At 40.5% G+C, this 14,750-nt stretch overlaps 1 protein-coding gene across 1 annotated transcript; it reads right to left on the reverse strand.

Annotated features, from left to right (window-relative positions):
• Nucleotides 1–415: 415 nt before the first annotated feature.
• Nucleotides 416–14,528, reverse strand: SLC22A16 (solute carrier family 22 (organic cation/carnitine transporter), member 16). Its single transcript, XM_010142132.1, has 7 exons — nucleotides 14,053–14,528; nucleotides 11,267–11,384; nucleotides 8,826–9,375; nucleotides 6,811–6,938; nucleotides 6,308–6,417; nucleotides 5,702–5,801; nucleotides 416–697 (listed from the first exon to the last, which is right to left on the reverse strand). The coding sequence occupies exons 1-7, from the start codon at nucleotides 14,487–14,489 to the stop codon at nucleotides 485–487; spliced, it is 1,656 nt and encodes a 551-aa protein (XP_010140434.1). The 5' UTR covers nucleotides 14,490–14,528; the 3' UTR covers nucleotides 416–484.
• Nucleotides 14,529–14,750: the final 222 nt, after the last annotated feature.

Consider the following 14,750-nt stretch of genomic DNA (forward strand, 5'->3'; position numbering starts at 1 on the left):
AAAATTACAGGTATGACTTTACACAATGTTAAGGCTTCTCTCTTGAATCATAACAGTCTGAGTTTACTCTGTTTTGAGGTCTCAAGCCTGTAACGGTCAGCTGCAACATGGCAAGAGCGGACAGGGCACTTTGCGGTGGGTTTACAAATCTAATGGCAGAAAACGTGAAACAAAGAATTGGCAGATTTTTGACACAGGCGTTATCAGGTAGGTTCCAACATTTAAAGTAATCATTCCAACTGGTCACAGCAAGTCAGGTAGGTTTTCGGAAGTCTGGGTGAGTTTGACAAGGGAGCTAGAAATCCTATCGGATTTTCTGCAGTTCCTCAGTCACGTGGAGAAGTTTTTATATACTTGCTCTATTCAAAAGGCAAGAACGGATACAAAGTAAAAGGCACAGGTATTAGAGGTCGCATTTCTCGCATGAAAAGATCTTAAAAATTAGGTAATGATTAAAACTGGCAACAGCCATTTTGCTGTTGCTTTATTTCTCAGCGCTGACCGTTTCTTGACCAAACATCTCTATCTTTTCTACTGCTGCACCACCATGTGCTGGAGGAGTCTTTTCCAAACAGCTTTCCTTCTTTCTTCCCATTTCTGTGGCTTCCTCCAAAGTATTAGTCAATGGTTTTCCCAGTGTTTCTGGAAGCATTATCGTTAATATTCCGCTCAGAAGCGCCATGATTCCAACGATCAACTAGAAGAAATAAACAGTAGCTGTAAAGGTAGAAATGTCTTTCAGGTTATGTGTATCTTTGATCTTGCTTGAGAGTACATTTAAAATAAAGTGGGAGGAACTGTAATGTAAAGCAAAGATCGTAAGTATTAAATGTTGACTGCATAAAAGATCTGCTTTTTTTTGTTGCATAAATGCAAGATTATGCAGCAAAATTAATGAAGAGCAAGTGAAGTGTTTTGTGCACAAGGGATCAATGCAGTGCAAGCAGGAATAATCCTGTTTGAGAAAACGATACACACATTTTTTTCATTTCTACTATTGGGTAAGTATTTAAGAACTCATTCTAGGACTGCAAGTTCACAGGGCTACATTTTCCTGCCTCCTGTAATCTCAAGTCACGCTCCAGCTCCTGAACCTCTTCCCCCTGTCCCTGTTCCTCTGCACAAAGCCAGACTGGCATTTCTCAGCACGGCTCGTTGGCCTGCAGCCACAAAAGCGCACGTTCCTGCTCAGGAGAGCTCTTGAGCAGATAACGAGCTAGCTCTCAACAGGCACACCGTGCTAGGCCCAGTTTCAAAGAGCTATGAGGGGAGCAGGCATCTGCTGACATTTGCACTGGGATCCCATCTTGAGTTTGTCCACAGTGTACACAGTTCCCTAAGGACTGCTCACTTCAGCACGAGTGCTGCAAGCATCAGGATCATGTGGGGTAGTTACAGAAGTACACGATGCTCCACAGCTGTCTTTCCTTTCCTGTCATTTCTGTGTCTCATTCTAACAGAACAAATCACACTTTGATCCTCTGAAGTACAGCATTAAAAACCTGACATTCTTCCAACACCGGGTTACAGATGACTCAACTGTCTCTTGATAGAAAAGCCTCCACACAGCTCGTCACGCCTGGCCTCAGTGTTTTTCCATTTTATGACTCTGCACTTTGATGCTGTATTATGTTTATCTCTCGCTCTGTGCTGATTCTCAGGTCTGTCCTGTTTGTTTAAGGCTTTCTTTCCAAGTATGAAGGAGAACATTTGCAGTTACTATGCCTGTGTCTCTCACACAGAGCTTGAGGCAAGAACTGGCCAGCTACCATCTGCAGCTAAGCCAGGCTTTAAGACAAAGAGATGCTTTAAAACTGGAATTTTCCATTGTAACCTTGAGCAGTGCTATTTTCATGCACATGCAACACGCTGCTTTTGCTTTCCTTCCCCTCCAAAAGAAGAGGACAGCTTGTCTTAAGCGTTCTTTTGAGAAGCAGAATTCACGCTGTTGCATACACTCCTCTTTTCGCACTCGTATTAAATGGAGAGGCTGGCAAAATGTTAAGCAAAATACTGTTAACTACTATAGGCTACCATGAAAATAGAATAGTCATGTTCTCACCATGAAAAATAAAATTAAAAAAATCCTAGCAGTATCAGAACCAGAGGATATGGCACTGAGGGACAAACTGAGGGAAATTCTGGTAGAATTTATATATATGTAGCATATACATGCTACATATACATATATACATGCAGCAGGAGTCATATTTAAAAACATATTCCAAAATATTAAAGTCTGACCTCTGAGTGTCAAAACTCTTCGTCACTATCAAAACGCAATTTTCTGCCATGGCAAGACAGAATGAACTGATGGATGGCAGCTACTGCACGTTAACTTCTCTAATGCACATTCTTTAGGCTGCAAAGTTTGTATTTGAGGATATTGAGGACTGCAAAGTATATCGAAACATACGGACACCGAGTATCCGAAGTTTATGAGAACAGGGTCACTAGTGATGCCAAAGAGAACAAGTTTAAAGCCCCACTGTGCGCTCTGAGTATGCGTGTCTTCTCTGTTTCAGTCAGTCTTTTAGACACTTCGCATTCTTCTCGTGGTTCTTCCTCAAGAACCTGCCTCTTACTCCCCTGCAAACTCTCACTATTCTGTGAGCGTACACACCACCGTCTTTCCTGCCTTTTCATCTCAGCTCTCTTAACTCTATTACATCAAGTGTTAGGGCTTTTTTTTTCTCCCGGTGTGAAAGCTGCTGCACCTCTACTAATTCAGTGTGTTCCCTCCTCCCTGATCCTACAAAGCAAGTTCCAGTATTTCCTGCAGAAGACAGAGTATGAAGAATGAAGTCACAGCATATTAATGCAAGGACTTCTCAATGTCACCCACCTTTTCAGAGGCAGTAACCACTCTTATCAATGACGTTATTTATATTTAGTCAAAGCAAGTCTTTTGCGGTCTTATCTTGGCATACTTCTTCAGGAGGCATCTGAAGTAATTTAGCCCTTTGCTTGCTCATAACAAAGGTGTGTATTTTATATGTATGAACTATTTAACATGTATAATTCAGCATCAGGAAATGTTCTTCTGATGTATGAATGCTTATGGTTTAACGTGTTAGTATTGTACAAAGTACTCAGGTATGTTTCAGCTCCGTTGAAGTTAATTTGACAGGAGTACCTGCTTAAATTCTTTTCTTTTTCAGGGTCTTAATTTGAAATCTGACTTTCTGCTTAGTCAAACTCTCAGAGTATTCCCAGCACTTCAGTACAGCCAGCAGCTTCTAACAGCTATCATAAAAAAAGACTTCAAAAAAAGATTTCCCACCATTTTTCATGTGTTCTCCTCCCTATCTGGAGCAAAAGTTTTAATTTCACAGTGCTCTAAGACCAGGACTTAATATATTTAATCTAGAACAAAAGATAATTGGAATTAAATATCCCTGCAACATAATACTTTCACTTCTAAGAACAAATGATTATTCTAGTCTGCTATTTATATTTACATCCACATCTGATGTCTCTGAACCAATCTAAAATGTGATTTACAGAATTCCTACTTCAACAAAATAAAGGTTATTACTACTTCAACAAAAAAAGGTTAAATTTTGTTCTGAAAATCCACTAGTATTAGGCACAGGATTTGCACTCATTTAACTTTACTGACCTCCGTGGAGTTGGTTTTTTTAATTGATAACTTATGGTTTATCTGAGAGAAAAATCCAGTCTGTTAAAGGGCTAATTCTTACCAGCTGAGAAACAGAAACACGTTATACACGGAACGTTTGCTTTCCTGTAAGTTTTGGAGAAAGCTGTCACATAAGAAATGCACTGGGCAAGTAACTCATGCCTTGTAGGCATTCCAAGGAGATGCCTGCACTACTCACAGGTGGCACAACTGTACACGAGGCAGACTGTCAAACAGGCAGCAGTAGCGACTGCTCGACAATGTGTGGGGTATACAGTAGATCAGCATGATGTAGAGCAGTTTACTTACAACTGTAATCCCTTTCATTTCATTGCCGTTCCAAACCACTCACCTGCCCTCAGACCTGGCGTGATCCGCTCCAATTCAAGACAAGCCTTTTTAATAAACCGACACAGGTTTTATTCTAGGAGCTAATAATGAAAACATGCTCGCTGTGAACTATGGCACACAATTCTACAAATACACTGGGTACTTTTTGTACACCGAGAGTTGTTCATAGCTGAAATAATTCCTCTGTTCATGCTGCCCTTTGCACTGCTCTCCCACACTCCCAGTCTGTGGTTTAACTGCAGCACTTCTGCACAGATAAAGTTTATCTCAGCCAGTAAAGCCAAAACACTGACAAGAGAAAAAGAATGTTCCCTCATGACCGCTCTGTTGTGCAAATGTTTCTTCGTCTTTTCTGGGATGATATCTTGGTTTGTATGGGGCTATTATTAAGAAAAAAAACCCCATTTTTTAGGAGCTTGAGGGAATAAAGTCATCTGTAGTTTTCACCCCCCAAAATTGAACATCATTAATTTAAATAAGGAAATGAGTTCCCAAGAATTCTCTGACACCAATGTCTAGCATCTATGACTGAAGATTTTACAGTTACAAAATCAAAAGCACACAATGCCACTTCTTCAGGAAATTCCAATGGGGTAGACAAAACTAGAGTAAGAATCCAGGTTAAAGACACATCCTATTACATTTTCACATTCTCACATGTATAATCTTCATATAACACTGGTTTCCTGTGAATTCTAAGGGGTTTTTGAAAGAACTCAACTTTTAAAATCATTAATAAACTCTTCTCTATTAAAGCTTTAATACAAACTTTGTAATTCTTTCTGGTTTTACATATATGGGCATAAATTATCCATCAGGAGGAAAAAGGGGATTTTGAAGCATCAAATGCTTCATTACAGAAATATAATAAAAAAATATGATTCATCTGTGAGCTGGAAATACATAAAATATTTTGTCCAAAATGGATATGAAGCTACGTAATGCAGACAAAATGTCCAAAGTCCACAAAGCAATGGCCCCACCTCTGGTGATAGAAGTCAGATCCTAGCGGCGGCACGGCCTTCAGTTACCTACAATAGGATGTGCTTAAGGCATCCAAGGTTCTGTTGCTTGTCAAAGTCACTGTGAACCTCATCAATACATCATTTGGTTCTCTTTCTTGATCTCATGAATTGTTTTGTTCAGGTTTTGGGACAGCTATGAAGACTAGGTAGAGTAAGCACAAGTCATTCTTGATCTTTTGGAAAGCTATTCCAAAGATGCAACGTCCTAGGGACTCATGGAAAAGATTAAGGAATAACATAAGAAAAAATCAGCTACCTGTACTGAATTCCAAGAATGGAAGAACTCTATCTTTGAGAAAGGGTAAGAATAAATCAGGAGCATGGTCAAGAGCTGCAAGGCCTGCAGAGTAAAGAAGTAAGGACTATGACACTTTCTAAATGTTACATGGCAGATGTGTATTTTTAGGGAAAATATTTTAATCCATTTTATACTAAGATTCAATGCATAAATATTCTTAAGTCTTCCAACATAAAAACATTTCAAAATATTTCAGCGACTCAAAGTCTCCCTTTTGCTTTAGCTGCATCCTTCTATCAACATGAAGTTGCTAATATTTAGAACTAGATTGGTTCACTCCATTTCTTTTTAAAAATAAAAGTTCAGCTTTTGGTTCCTGAGAAACCAAGTGATACATACATCTTTTTAAAACCAGAAACATGCACCATTGAAATAAATACTTACAAGTGGCATGAAAATCCAAACGCTTCTCAGATACACACAGAAAGGAGCAACCACACTTCCCACACGGCACATCATGCTTCCACTTCCAACAGCAAGTGATCTACACGTAAAACAAAGGCTTAGATAAGAACTCTAGCAGATAAAGGAAACAACTAGAAATGCAGACACTGAAAACATCAGTAGCATATGTGTCCTTAAGCAAGTACAGTAGGAAGCTAAAGCCGCACCAATGTAAATTTATGTTGCGGTGAAATTCAGCTGCTTCTATAATGAAGATTAAAAATATAATTGTCATTCAGCATAGATCACAGGATGAACGACCAGGGCTTTTAAGAAAGGCATAAATATCATTTAAGGAAGTATCGAGTATTCTTCTAGTTCCCCAATGAAACCAGTCAATGCATATGGAATGAAAAATAATTAAAAATTCATGGTACAGCCAAATACTAGACTACTCTGAAAGAAGCTGGGGAACTCATCTCATCCCAAGTCTTTCAGACCACCACCACTGATGGCAAGAGCTGCTGGATCTGCCACAGCAGCATAACAAAGGAGAGGAAATAACAGCAAAGGAACAAAAAATACACATCTGTTGAAGGTTCTTACCTTACAATTGTTGGGTACAGTTCTGCTGTGTAGAGATAGATAAGGCCAAATGCCACACCTATGGAAAATTTTCCAGCCATATTTGCTAAGACAATTAATATATTGAAATCCTATTGTAAGAGAGCACAAATACATAAATCACCAGAGAATAACACTGTTCCAAACTTTAATTTAAAGCCTTTCAAAGTTGTGACCCTTCTTTAAACAATAAGCACTAGTTATTGCCTGCTTTTTAAAAATCGGTCTCAGTAAGTAACTAGCGTCCATATCGCTTTTTACCAGTGCTGGTTCACTGAAGCCCAGGGAACACTTTACATGTGTCTCCAGCAATGACAGTGAAACCTGTACTGAAAATACAGAAATCTGCCTTAGACTAGCAGCTGCCATTTAAAAACAGCCTTTAGTCAATTAGGTGACTGAGAAAGCGCAGCTGCATCTGCAGACTTAAGAGCCTTTAAAATCAATTTCTACTTTAGGAACACTTTCAACAATACGTGACTAACCTGAGGTATGAACATAATTAAAACACAGATCAGTGCACTTAAAATAAGGAACGGAATGAGTGTGTTTCTCCTTCCCAGTTTGTCCATCCCAATGCAAGCAATGATATAGCAAGGCAACTCCACAGCACCTGTCAGTATGAAATTATTTAGTTTTAAGTTACAATTACACACATTCATGTTATAACTTTTACTTCCTCTTTATAAGGATTAATTTAAGCTAGAGGGTAATAGATGAGTAAAATCTAGAGATAACTAGTATCTGGGACTAGTTCATTTGGTAACAGAAATGGCAACAGAAGGCTGAAAAATGGCCTAAAATATGGTAGTGGGGGATGGAGAAGGACAAGGAAAACAGCTTTCATGGCACAGAGCAGTTTCAGTTCTCTTTGGGGTGGAAAATTACAGAAAACAGCAGGTCACGATCCTGCTTTTATGGCACTTGTGTCTGAAAGGTCTCCATTTGCTCCTCCTCTGCTTCAGGCACTTGCACAACAACAGCTCAGGCATGCCAACAAGGAATACTGCCAGTGTCGCACCAACGCACCCCTCGGAACCGGCCGTCTTCCACTGGGACACAGAACTGAAGCCACAGGCACCTTCCCCCGCTTCACCCCAAAATCCCCGCAACGTGACATGCAAGCGAGGTCTCTCCAGCTCCGGTTTCCTGAGTCAGCTCCACAAAGACAGAGAGTGTGGCTCTCCAGCTTTCTCTCTTCTCCATTAAAAAGAGGGCAGCTGCTTAAAATACCCCTCTCTTACTCAGATCATCTCTTCCCACTGTCTCATTCCAGAGAAAAACTTCTGCAGCTCTAAAGGAAGTGGCGTTTGGCCAGGACTGTTCACAAACCCTGTGTAAACAGGATTTGTCCCTAAGCAAATTATACTGGGCCTAAGCCAGCTCGGACAAGTCCTAAATCAACTTGCTCATGAAGAATGCTACTTTGTCCAATGTAAAATCAAGGGAGAATGTAAGATACAGCCCTGAACAAACGCGCCACATTCCTTTCCTAAGCACGTATAGTCTGTACACACCGGTAATACCAGGAAACGATCTCTCGCACTCGTGTTGAGAAAACAGATTGCAATTATTCAGTGTTTGCTAGTCTGCTAAAATATTTTTGGAAGAGGTGGATACAGTGATTTACACGCTGTACTCAGCGTAACAGTTTAGTTACCCGTGCAACACGAGCATCCCCTCCTCAACACGTCAGCCTACCGATACGCTGTGACACGTGACAACACACACCGAACTCACGAGTGCCAGTCCTTCCGTGGGCTCACGGACATGAACAGTCACATTCACTTGACTGAGAATACTCAGTTGCATAATGCAAAGTGCATGATTTAATTCTTCGCTGGCTCGGAGCCACATGCCTCATCTAGAGCCTTCTGAAGTCAATGGAGTATTTCCACTCATTTTAACAACTTTTGGATTAGGCGCTGAGCCGCCTTTATAAACAACTTACATACCAGAGGAAGATTACAGGCAGACTGACAAAATCAAAAGACTACTGCAACCACATTAAAATATACTTTTGAGAAAAATTAGAATTACCCTTGCTTCTGAGAACTATGAATCTATTTTCTACACAGCCAGACTCAATGTATCATGACCGTAAGTGATTAAAGGAGTAACTTTTTTTCTCTTGTTTTGGTAGTTTGTGCCGTTAACAGAGCTGTGGGAATTCTGGGTTGCTGGTCTGCTTCCCTTGGTGTCTGTGTGGATCTGCTACACGCTTGCAGGGCAAAGAGGAGACAAGCAGAATATGGTTTTACAATCACAAAGACAGAGAAGAATTTTGTACACCAACAAATTTTAAATTCTCTTTTTTCTCCAAAATAGTGAAATCTGGAGTCAATGATACCCCATCCGTGTTAGTCAACTTTATGAAGCTATAGCAAGAAACTTTTTGAACAAGGTTCATAACTGAATGAACAAAGTTAAAAAAATTGCTGTCAAATCTATCTACATTTCTAGTTCTGTCATAAATAGAATAAGGTACAAAAATATTTACCTATGAGAAAGAGATTTAAATATTCATTGCCTCCTAGATTGACAGAACTGAGGGAGAAGACGTAGTACCCCAAGCTCCCAGTGAACCAGATCAGCCAGACTGTGATGGTCCTTCTTGCAATGTGCCAGTTACAAAACAGGTCTAAGATGTTGTGCTTCTTTGCTGAAGATGTGTCATTGTCACCCATTCTGCCACTGACTAGGTCATCTTGTTGGACTGAACACAGTTCAGAAACTTTGCAGGGAGTGCTTACTTGATTCCATCTTGCCATTACATTAATTACTTTCTGTGCATCTTCATATTTTTCCTCTGACATGAGCCACAAAGGTGTTTCTGGGAGCATCCAGCAGCACAAGACAAAGGGAAGAGTTGCTATGGAAAGAAATATCTGATAGACCCACCAGGTCCGAACCAAAAATCCCACGAGTGCCACAACCATAATTCCTACAGCAAAAAAAGCATGGACATGCATAGAAGCCCAGGTTCGTGCTTTAATGCCAACAAATTCAGTCACGTAAACAAAAGCCACAACCAGATAGCCACTGGAAACCTGGAGGGGTGGGAGAGAGAGGGGGAAAAAAAAAAAAAAAAAGAGTGAGGTTTCTATTAACTCTTCCCGTGCAACACCAGCAAAACCAAACAGCTATCAGTGTTCCACATCTGTGTACACCTAATTGCCACCACACTGGCATGCCCCACACTGACAGGAAAAAAGGCAACCCTGAAAACAAATCTGCTGGAGAAGTTAACTCAAACCTTCAGACTGCCCAGAGGGACACTGTATTTAAAAATGTGAAATGATTTTGGATGCTACTCTGTAGTGGGGAGAACCAGCAAGAGACACCTGAAGAAGAGCCTAATTTGCTGACGCCACTAAACCCTTCGGCTCCAAAAACCCGATCTCTTTACTGGGCAAACTGTATGTTTAGGAAAATAAGGTCCCCTGAAATAATTGCCACTTCTGAAAATCTCGAACTTGGCTTTTAAATAGACTATTAATAATCTGTATATCAGGGAGCTGGAAATTTACTGAGAATTACCTTCCACACCCCTGTAAACCATATCATTAAATCAAATTTTTGCAATGTCAGAAAGGAATCTCTTATATATGGTTATAGGTTCTCATGCATGATCTAGTGAATGCAATTACTGGCATGTTTTCCATTACAGCATTTCTTCATTGAACATTATTTATATTATTGAAAATAGGTATATTTCAATTTCTCTAGCAATGGTCAAATTCTTGGTATCTCAAAAACCTAAACACAGCTAGAAAATCTAGGCTAGAAAATATTCCAGTATATTGGTTTGAATCATGAATTTTCAGTGAATAATCCCTGATTCAGAACCCGCTGAACCTGACAGGAAAGGGTGCTGATCCCAGTGGCACGGGGCTGCATCTTTAGACCTCCATCTTGCACATCAGTCCCAGTGGTCAGTTAAAACCTACAGCGCTGCTCTGGTCAGAGCTTTTTGCTTTTCCGGACCACTACAGCCCCGAGCATCAACAGTCAAGGGAGTCAGTAAAGGGACTGCAGTTGAGCTCGCTGTTCAAGGATGACATGCCCATGCTGTTTTTCCTGCTAGGAAACCCTTCTGAGCTCTAATCAGGGAAAAGGAGCTGCCAGTGTACGGTCCTGTCTTGACTAATGCACTAGCAGTAGGAATAAAATAAATTATGGGTTTATTTTCAAATTTCTAACCTACTTTAGATGAGCTACATAATTTTTATTGTGATAGCATTCTAATTTCTTTATGCATTTTAAGGTGAAAGTCTACAAATATTAGACTTTGGGATGTAAAATACTAATTTAAAATTGGTTACTATGTATAAACATCGACTAGATATCATATACTGGATATATATCATAGATATCTATGTAAGTATGTGGTATAGGGACACATAAACATGTACTGGAATACCCTTAAGCACACTATAAACATCAAGGTGTTAAACATGTCCACCTATGTTTTTAGAATTCCATGTGTAGCTTAAAAGACTGAAGAGATGCGTGGAAGAGAAAACGTGCACCTCTCCTCCATCACTCAAAACGGCAGAGATAAAAATCATACTTCTTATAGATGTGTTATTTTAAGAAAAATACACTCTATTTCTAACAATAAGGAGAAATGCAATGGCAGCTGCAACGCAGAATCCAGAGTTTTCTGCTCACACTTGGTATTTAATTACCAGTCCAGCAGAGGTTGGGATGGAGGAAGTACCAAACACTGCTTCATACAGGCGCTTTCTATTAATTCAAAGAGGAAAAGTGCTGTGGTCCAAGAACATTCAGACTCTCCCTGCTCTGCTGAAATAAGTGCAACAGAGGGGGCTTTAGAATAATGAAGTAGGGCAGGAAATAATAAATAACAAAAGGGAGGTTTTCCTGAGAAGGGGTGGGAAATGACACGTAGGAGCCAGGGTGAACATCCCTTCTTACCATAGCGAGGAGAAAGCGCACAATCACGAAACTGTAGTAGTCAAACGTGAAGGCCACTGCGATGCCAAATACATACTGACCAGCACTTGTGAACCACATAACACGCTTTCTTCCCAGTCTGTAAATCAGAGCAGTAATAAAATTGTGAATAACCACAAACATTCCATTAAAATACACCTGCAACTCCAGAGAGCCTACCTGGAAGTGAGTCTGAAGATACCGCGCTTAACACTTTCAGCCTCCACAGAAACTCTGCTTTAGTCACTGGTATTAATTTTTCAGCAATTCCAACTGCCAAAAGAAAGGAAGCTCCCATGGACGGGACTTGTGTTCCACAATTCTTGGCTGGAAGCGATGTACAGAAGTGGGCATCACGTATGCTCACCTCTAGTTTCAAGTTTTGCTTCTCTGAAACTAATCCGCAAATTTACCATCTCTTATTGATGAGGTCAGTAGGTAAGACTCGCTTCGTCAAATAGTTTACATTACAACTAGTTAATAATTTCTAATAAAAGTTAGCTGGGATAATACATGGCATCTCTTGCTGAAGTAACCAATTGCGATAGCAATGAAAAGCCTCTGTGACATTTCTTTGCCTAGTTGAAGTTGGATTCTCTAATAAATGACAATTAGACAGTTCCCCTGTGTTTTCTGATTGCATCACAGCACGCGTGCATGAATATACAGACACACAAACCCAGGAAGCTAAGTATACTAACAGCAACAAAAAAATCATGGCAAATATTAGCTTCCCATCACCAACACAGTGATTTCCAGTGCAAAAGAAGGGCATTTAGTAAAATGGCACTTCTATGTGTTTATCTTCTTCTCGTATCTCAGGGAGAAGATAGACCAAGTCGAGCAACGTGCTATTAATGAGAAGCTCATCTGAGGAGAAAACCTAGAAATCTGCAGTAGATGCACAAGACTCTGTGAAGGGTTCATGATATTCTATCCACTTACGTTCTATCACGCAAAAGGAGTGGAATCCCTGATAACATATCTTGGACTCTTATTACCTACTCCACTGCCAACAGCTTTTCACAGATGTGGATAGTGTGTTTAGACAGAGAGTTTGAGGACGTTCAGGGGTGGGGGGCTGATTTGTTGTTTTTTCTTCTTGAGTATTTCAGTACTACATTAAAAAAACTCCTCTTTTCCTCCAACCTTGACTTGGAGTCATGTGCATTTTGTCTCTGATCCCTGACAGAAGAGATCTCAGCAAGTCCTAGCTGTCAGAGCTCTTCTGTTGGGGAATCTGTTAATTGGGAATGGGAGGAACCCACAAACTTACTTCCCACCAGCCAGGATGTGTCAGAAAAGTAACAACTTTTGGCTATAAAATCTACAGTTATCATTCTGCAACTCAGAACGTGTGTCTTATCTTAACTGCTGTCCAAGGCTTGAATTACCAGAAATGTGAACAATACAATCACAACCTTATAAATAATGTCTGAGTATTAATTACTAAAGTTATCAGTGATTTAAAGGGACACAGAACAGATGTTGGCATTATATTCTGGTTATGTATTAAACACGGTTTTACACAGCCTTGGATCGAGGCAGGATTGATTCCATGTGTGCTCAAAGCCAAATTAACAAAAAGACCATCTTCATTTTTCCATTCCCTTGTTGTAACTGTCACACCACAGAGTTATGCTAAGGAAGGAAAACCAGAAAACAACACTCCTGGCCTCCTTTTACCGCTTATACTATTAGCTCTGGGATAAAACGTCACCCTCCACCTAACAGAGCTGTTGGTCAACAAGCTCCTTTATAGAGGGATGAGTAACTCTACAGCAGTCTTCAAAGCAAAACACAGGTACAGAACGTGCCTGAGACAAAACCAAGTACAACATCGCTTCGACATTCGACTCTCGTATGGGTAGAGGGGCATGGCTGGGCATTCTTCTGAGGCAGGAATATGTGTGTCTGTGTTGAGAGAGAATACCAAGAGAAGCAGGAGGATACAGACATACGTCCTGGATCTTACTATTGCTCGGAGTTCAGCTCTAATGCTGAGAAAACATGCAGGGAGGAAGAGTTGGAGGGGAACACGCTGAAGGGCAGCCTTGGCACTGTCAGCAAGGGACTGCTTGGGCTGAGTCCCTCCACGGACTGACTGTCCTCCTGCTCAACAGAACTTTGTACGTGTTGGTAAATAAGTGACACCACAGCACAGCTCACTGACAAGCGTTTTTCCTTCTATCTGGACTAAACTTCGGGAGACTAAAGTTTAAGCCCACTGTCCAGTGAAAAACTACAATCGGTCAGCAAGGAAAAAGAGTGTTTCTTTTGAGAATGCGGAGCCTGCTCAAACCCTCAAAGCCTTTGCATCAGCCCCACAGAGCTGTACTCACAACCAAGGCTGGGAAATCTGTGATTTTAAAATGGGTTTTAACCTTCCAGTAGCCCTTCAGCTTTTATCATATCCAGAAATAAAGATCTGTCTTTCCATGAGCAATCGCTTCTCATGGAAAACAAGGTGAACATCTCCTCCCAGGTCTTACTGTTGCTGTTAATCCTAACTATTAAAACAAATTAATCTAAGGGCAGATACTAGCTGCACAGGGCAATTTGAGGGATCAAGGCCCAGAAAAATGGGGGATATAAAGTATGAAAAAAATTTAAAGGCAAATGATCTGTGAATACATTTTAAAATTAGTACTTCACATTAGAATAAGAAATTGAGTTAAACACATCTGTGAATAAAACAATGTCCAGTCCTCCTGAATTGTTGAGTTACAGCAGTCTGAAGCTACGATTTTCAGAGAATGGCGCTTTACCTGTCAGCAACGTCACCAAAAATCACCGCTCCAATCAAGACTCCAAGCATGAATGTAGGCTGGATTAATTTTGCAAGCCATTCTCGGTCACAGACCAGATCCCACTGTGTGACAACAGTGCTCTTCCACTTTGTATCATCATAGAGGAATCCATCAGAACACGAAAATATGGACCTGTTGCCTCTGTATTCATATGCCAGATGCAAACCGACTTCTCGTTTGGATCTGCTGCACTGATTAAGTTCCCAAATTTCTCCATTTTCCAGCTGCACCACAATGTAATTTTCTGTTGCTGTCCACAGCGTCCAGATGTCCTCTATTCTTGCTTCGGATGAGTTGTAGAAAAGAACGCTACTCACATTTCCAGGGATCCCACATACAAAGTTAGGAGTAACAGCCATGAACACAGATGCTAAGTAATGGATACCACACGACATAGCTTGAAAGACAGATGCAAAATAAACACATGCTTGAAATCTGTAAAGGAAAAGAAAAAAAGCTTATTGAAGAAAAGCCCCTTATGAAAAGCCCCATACATGAAAAAAATCACCATAATTACCCTGCTAGCATCAGTAAATGGAGACATCGTTAAAGCGTCTCCTGTTCTGTTACATATTGCTGCTTCGATAGCAGCTAATCCCTGCAAGAGAGCAAAGGTGGGGAAAGATCCGCAGCAGAAGCAGTCTGTTATCAGGAGA

The sequence above is a fragment of the Buceros rhinoceros genome, unplaced genomic scaffold (assembly GCF_000710305.1).
Source record: "Buceros rhinoceros silvestris isolate BGI_N320 unplaced genomic scaffold, ASM71030v1 scaffold19520, whole genome shotgun sequence".
Lineage (NCBI taxonomy): Eukaryota > Metazoa > Chordata > Aves > Bucerotiformes > Bucerotidae > Buceros > Buceros rhinoceros.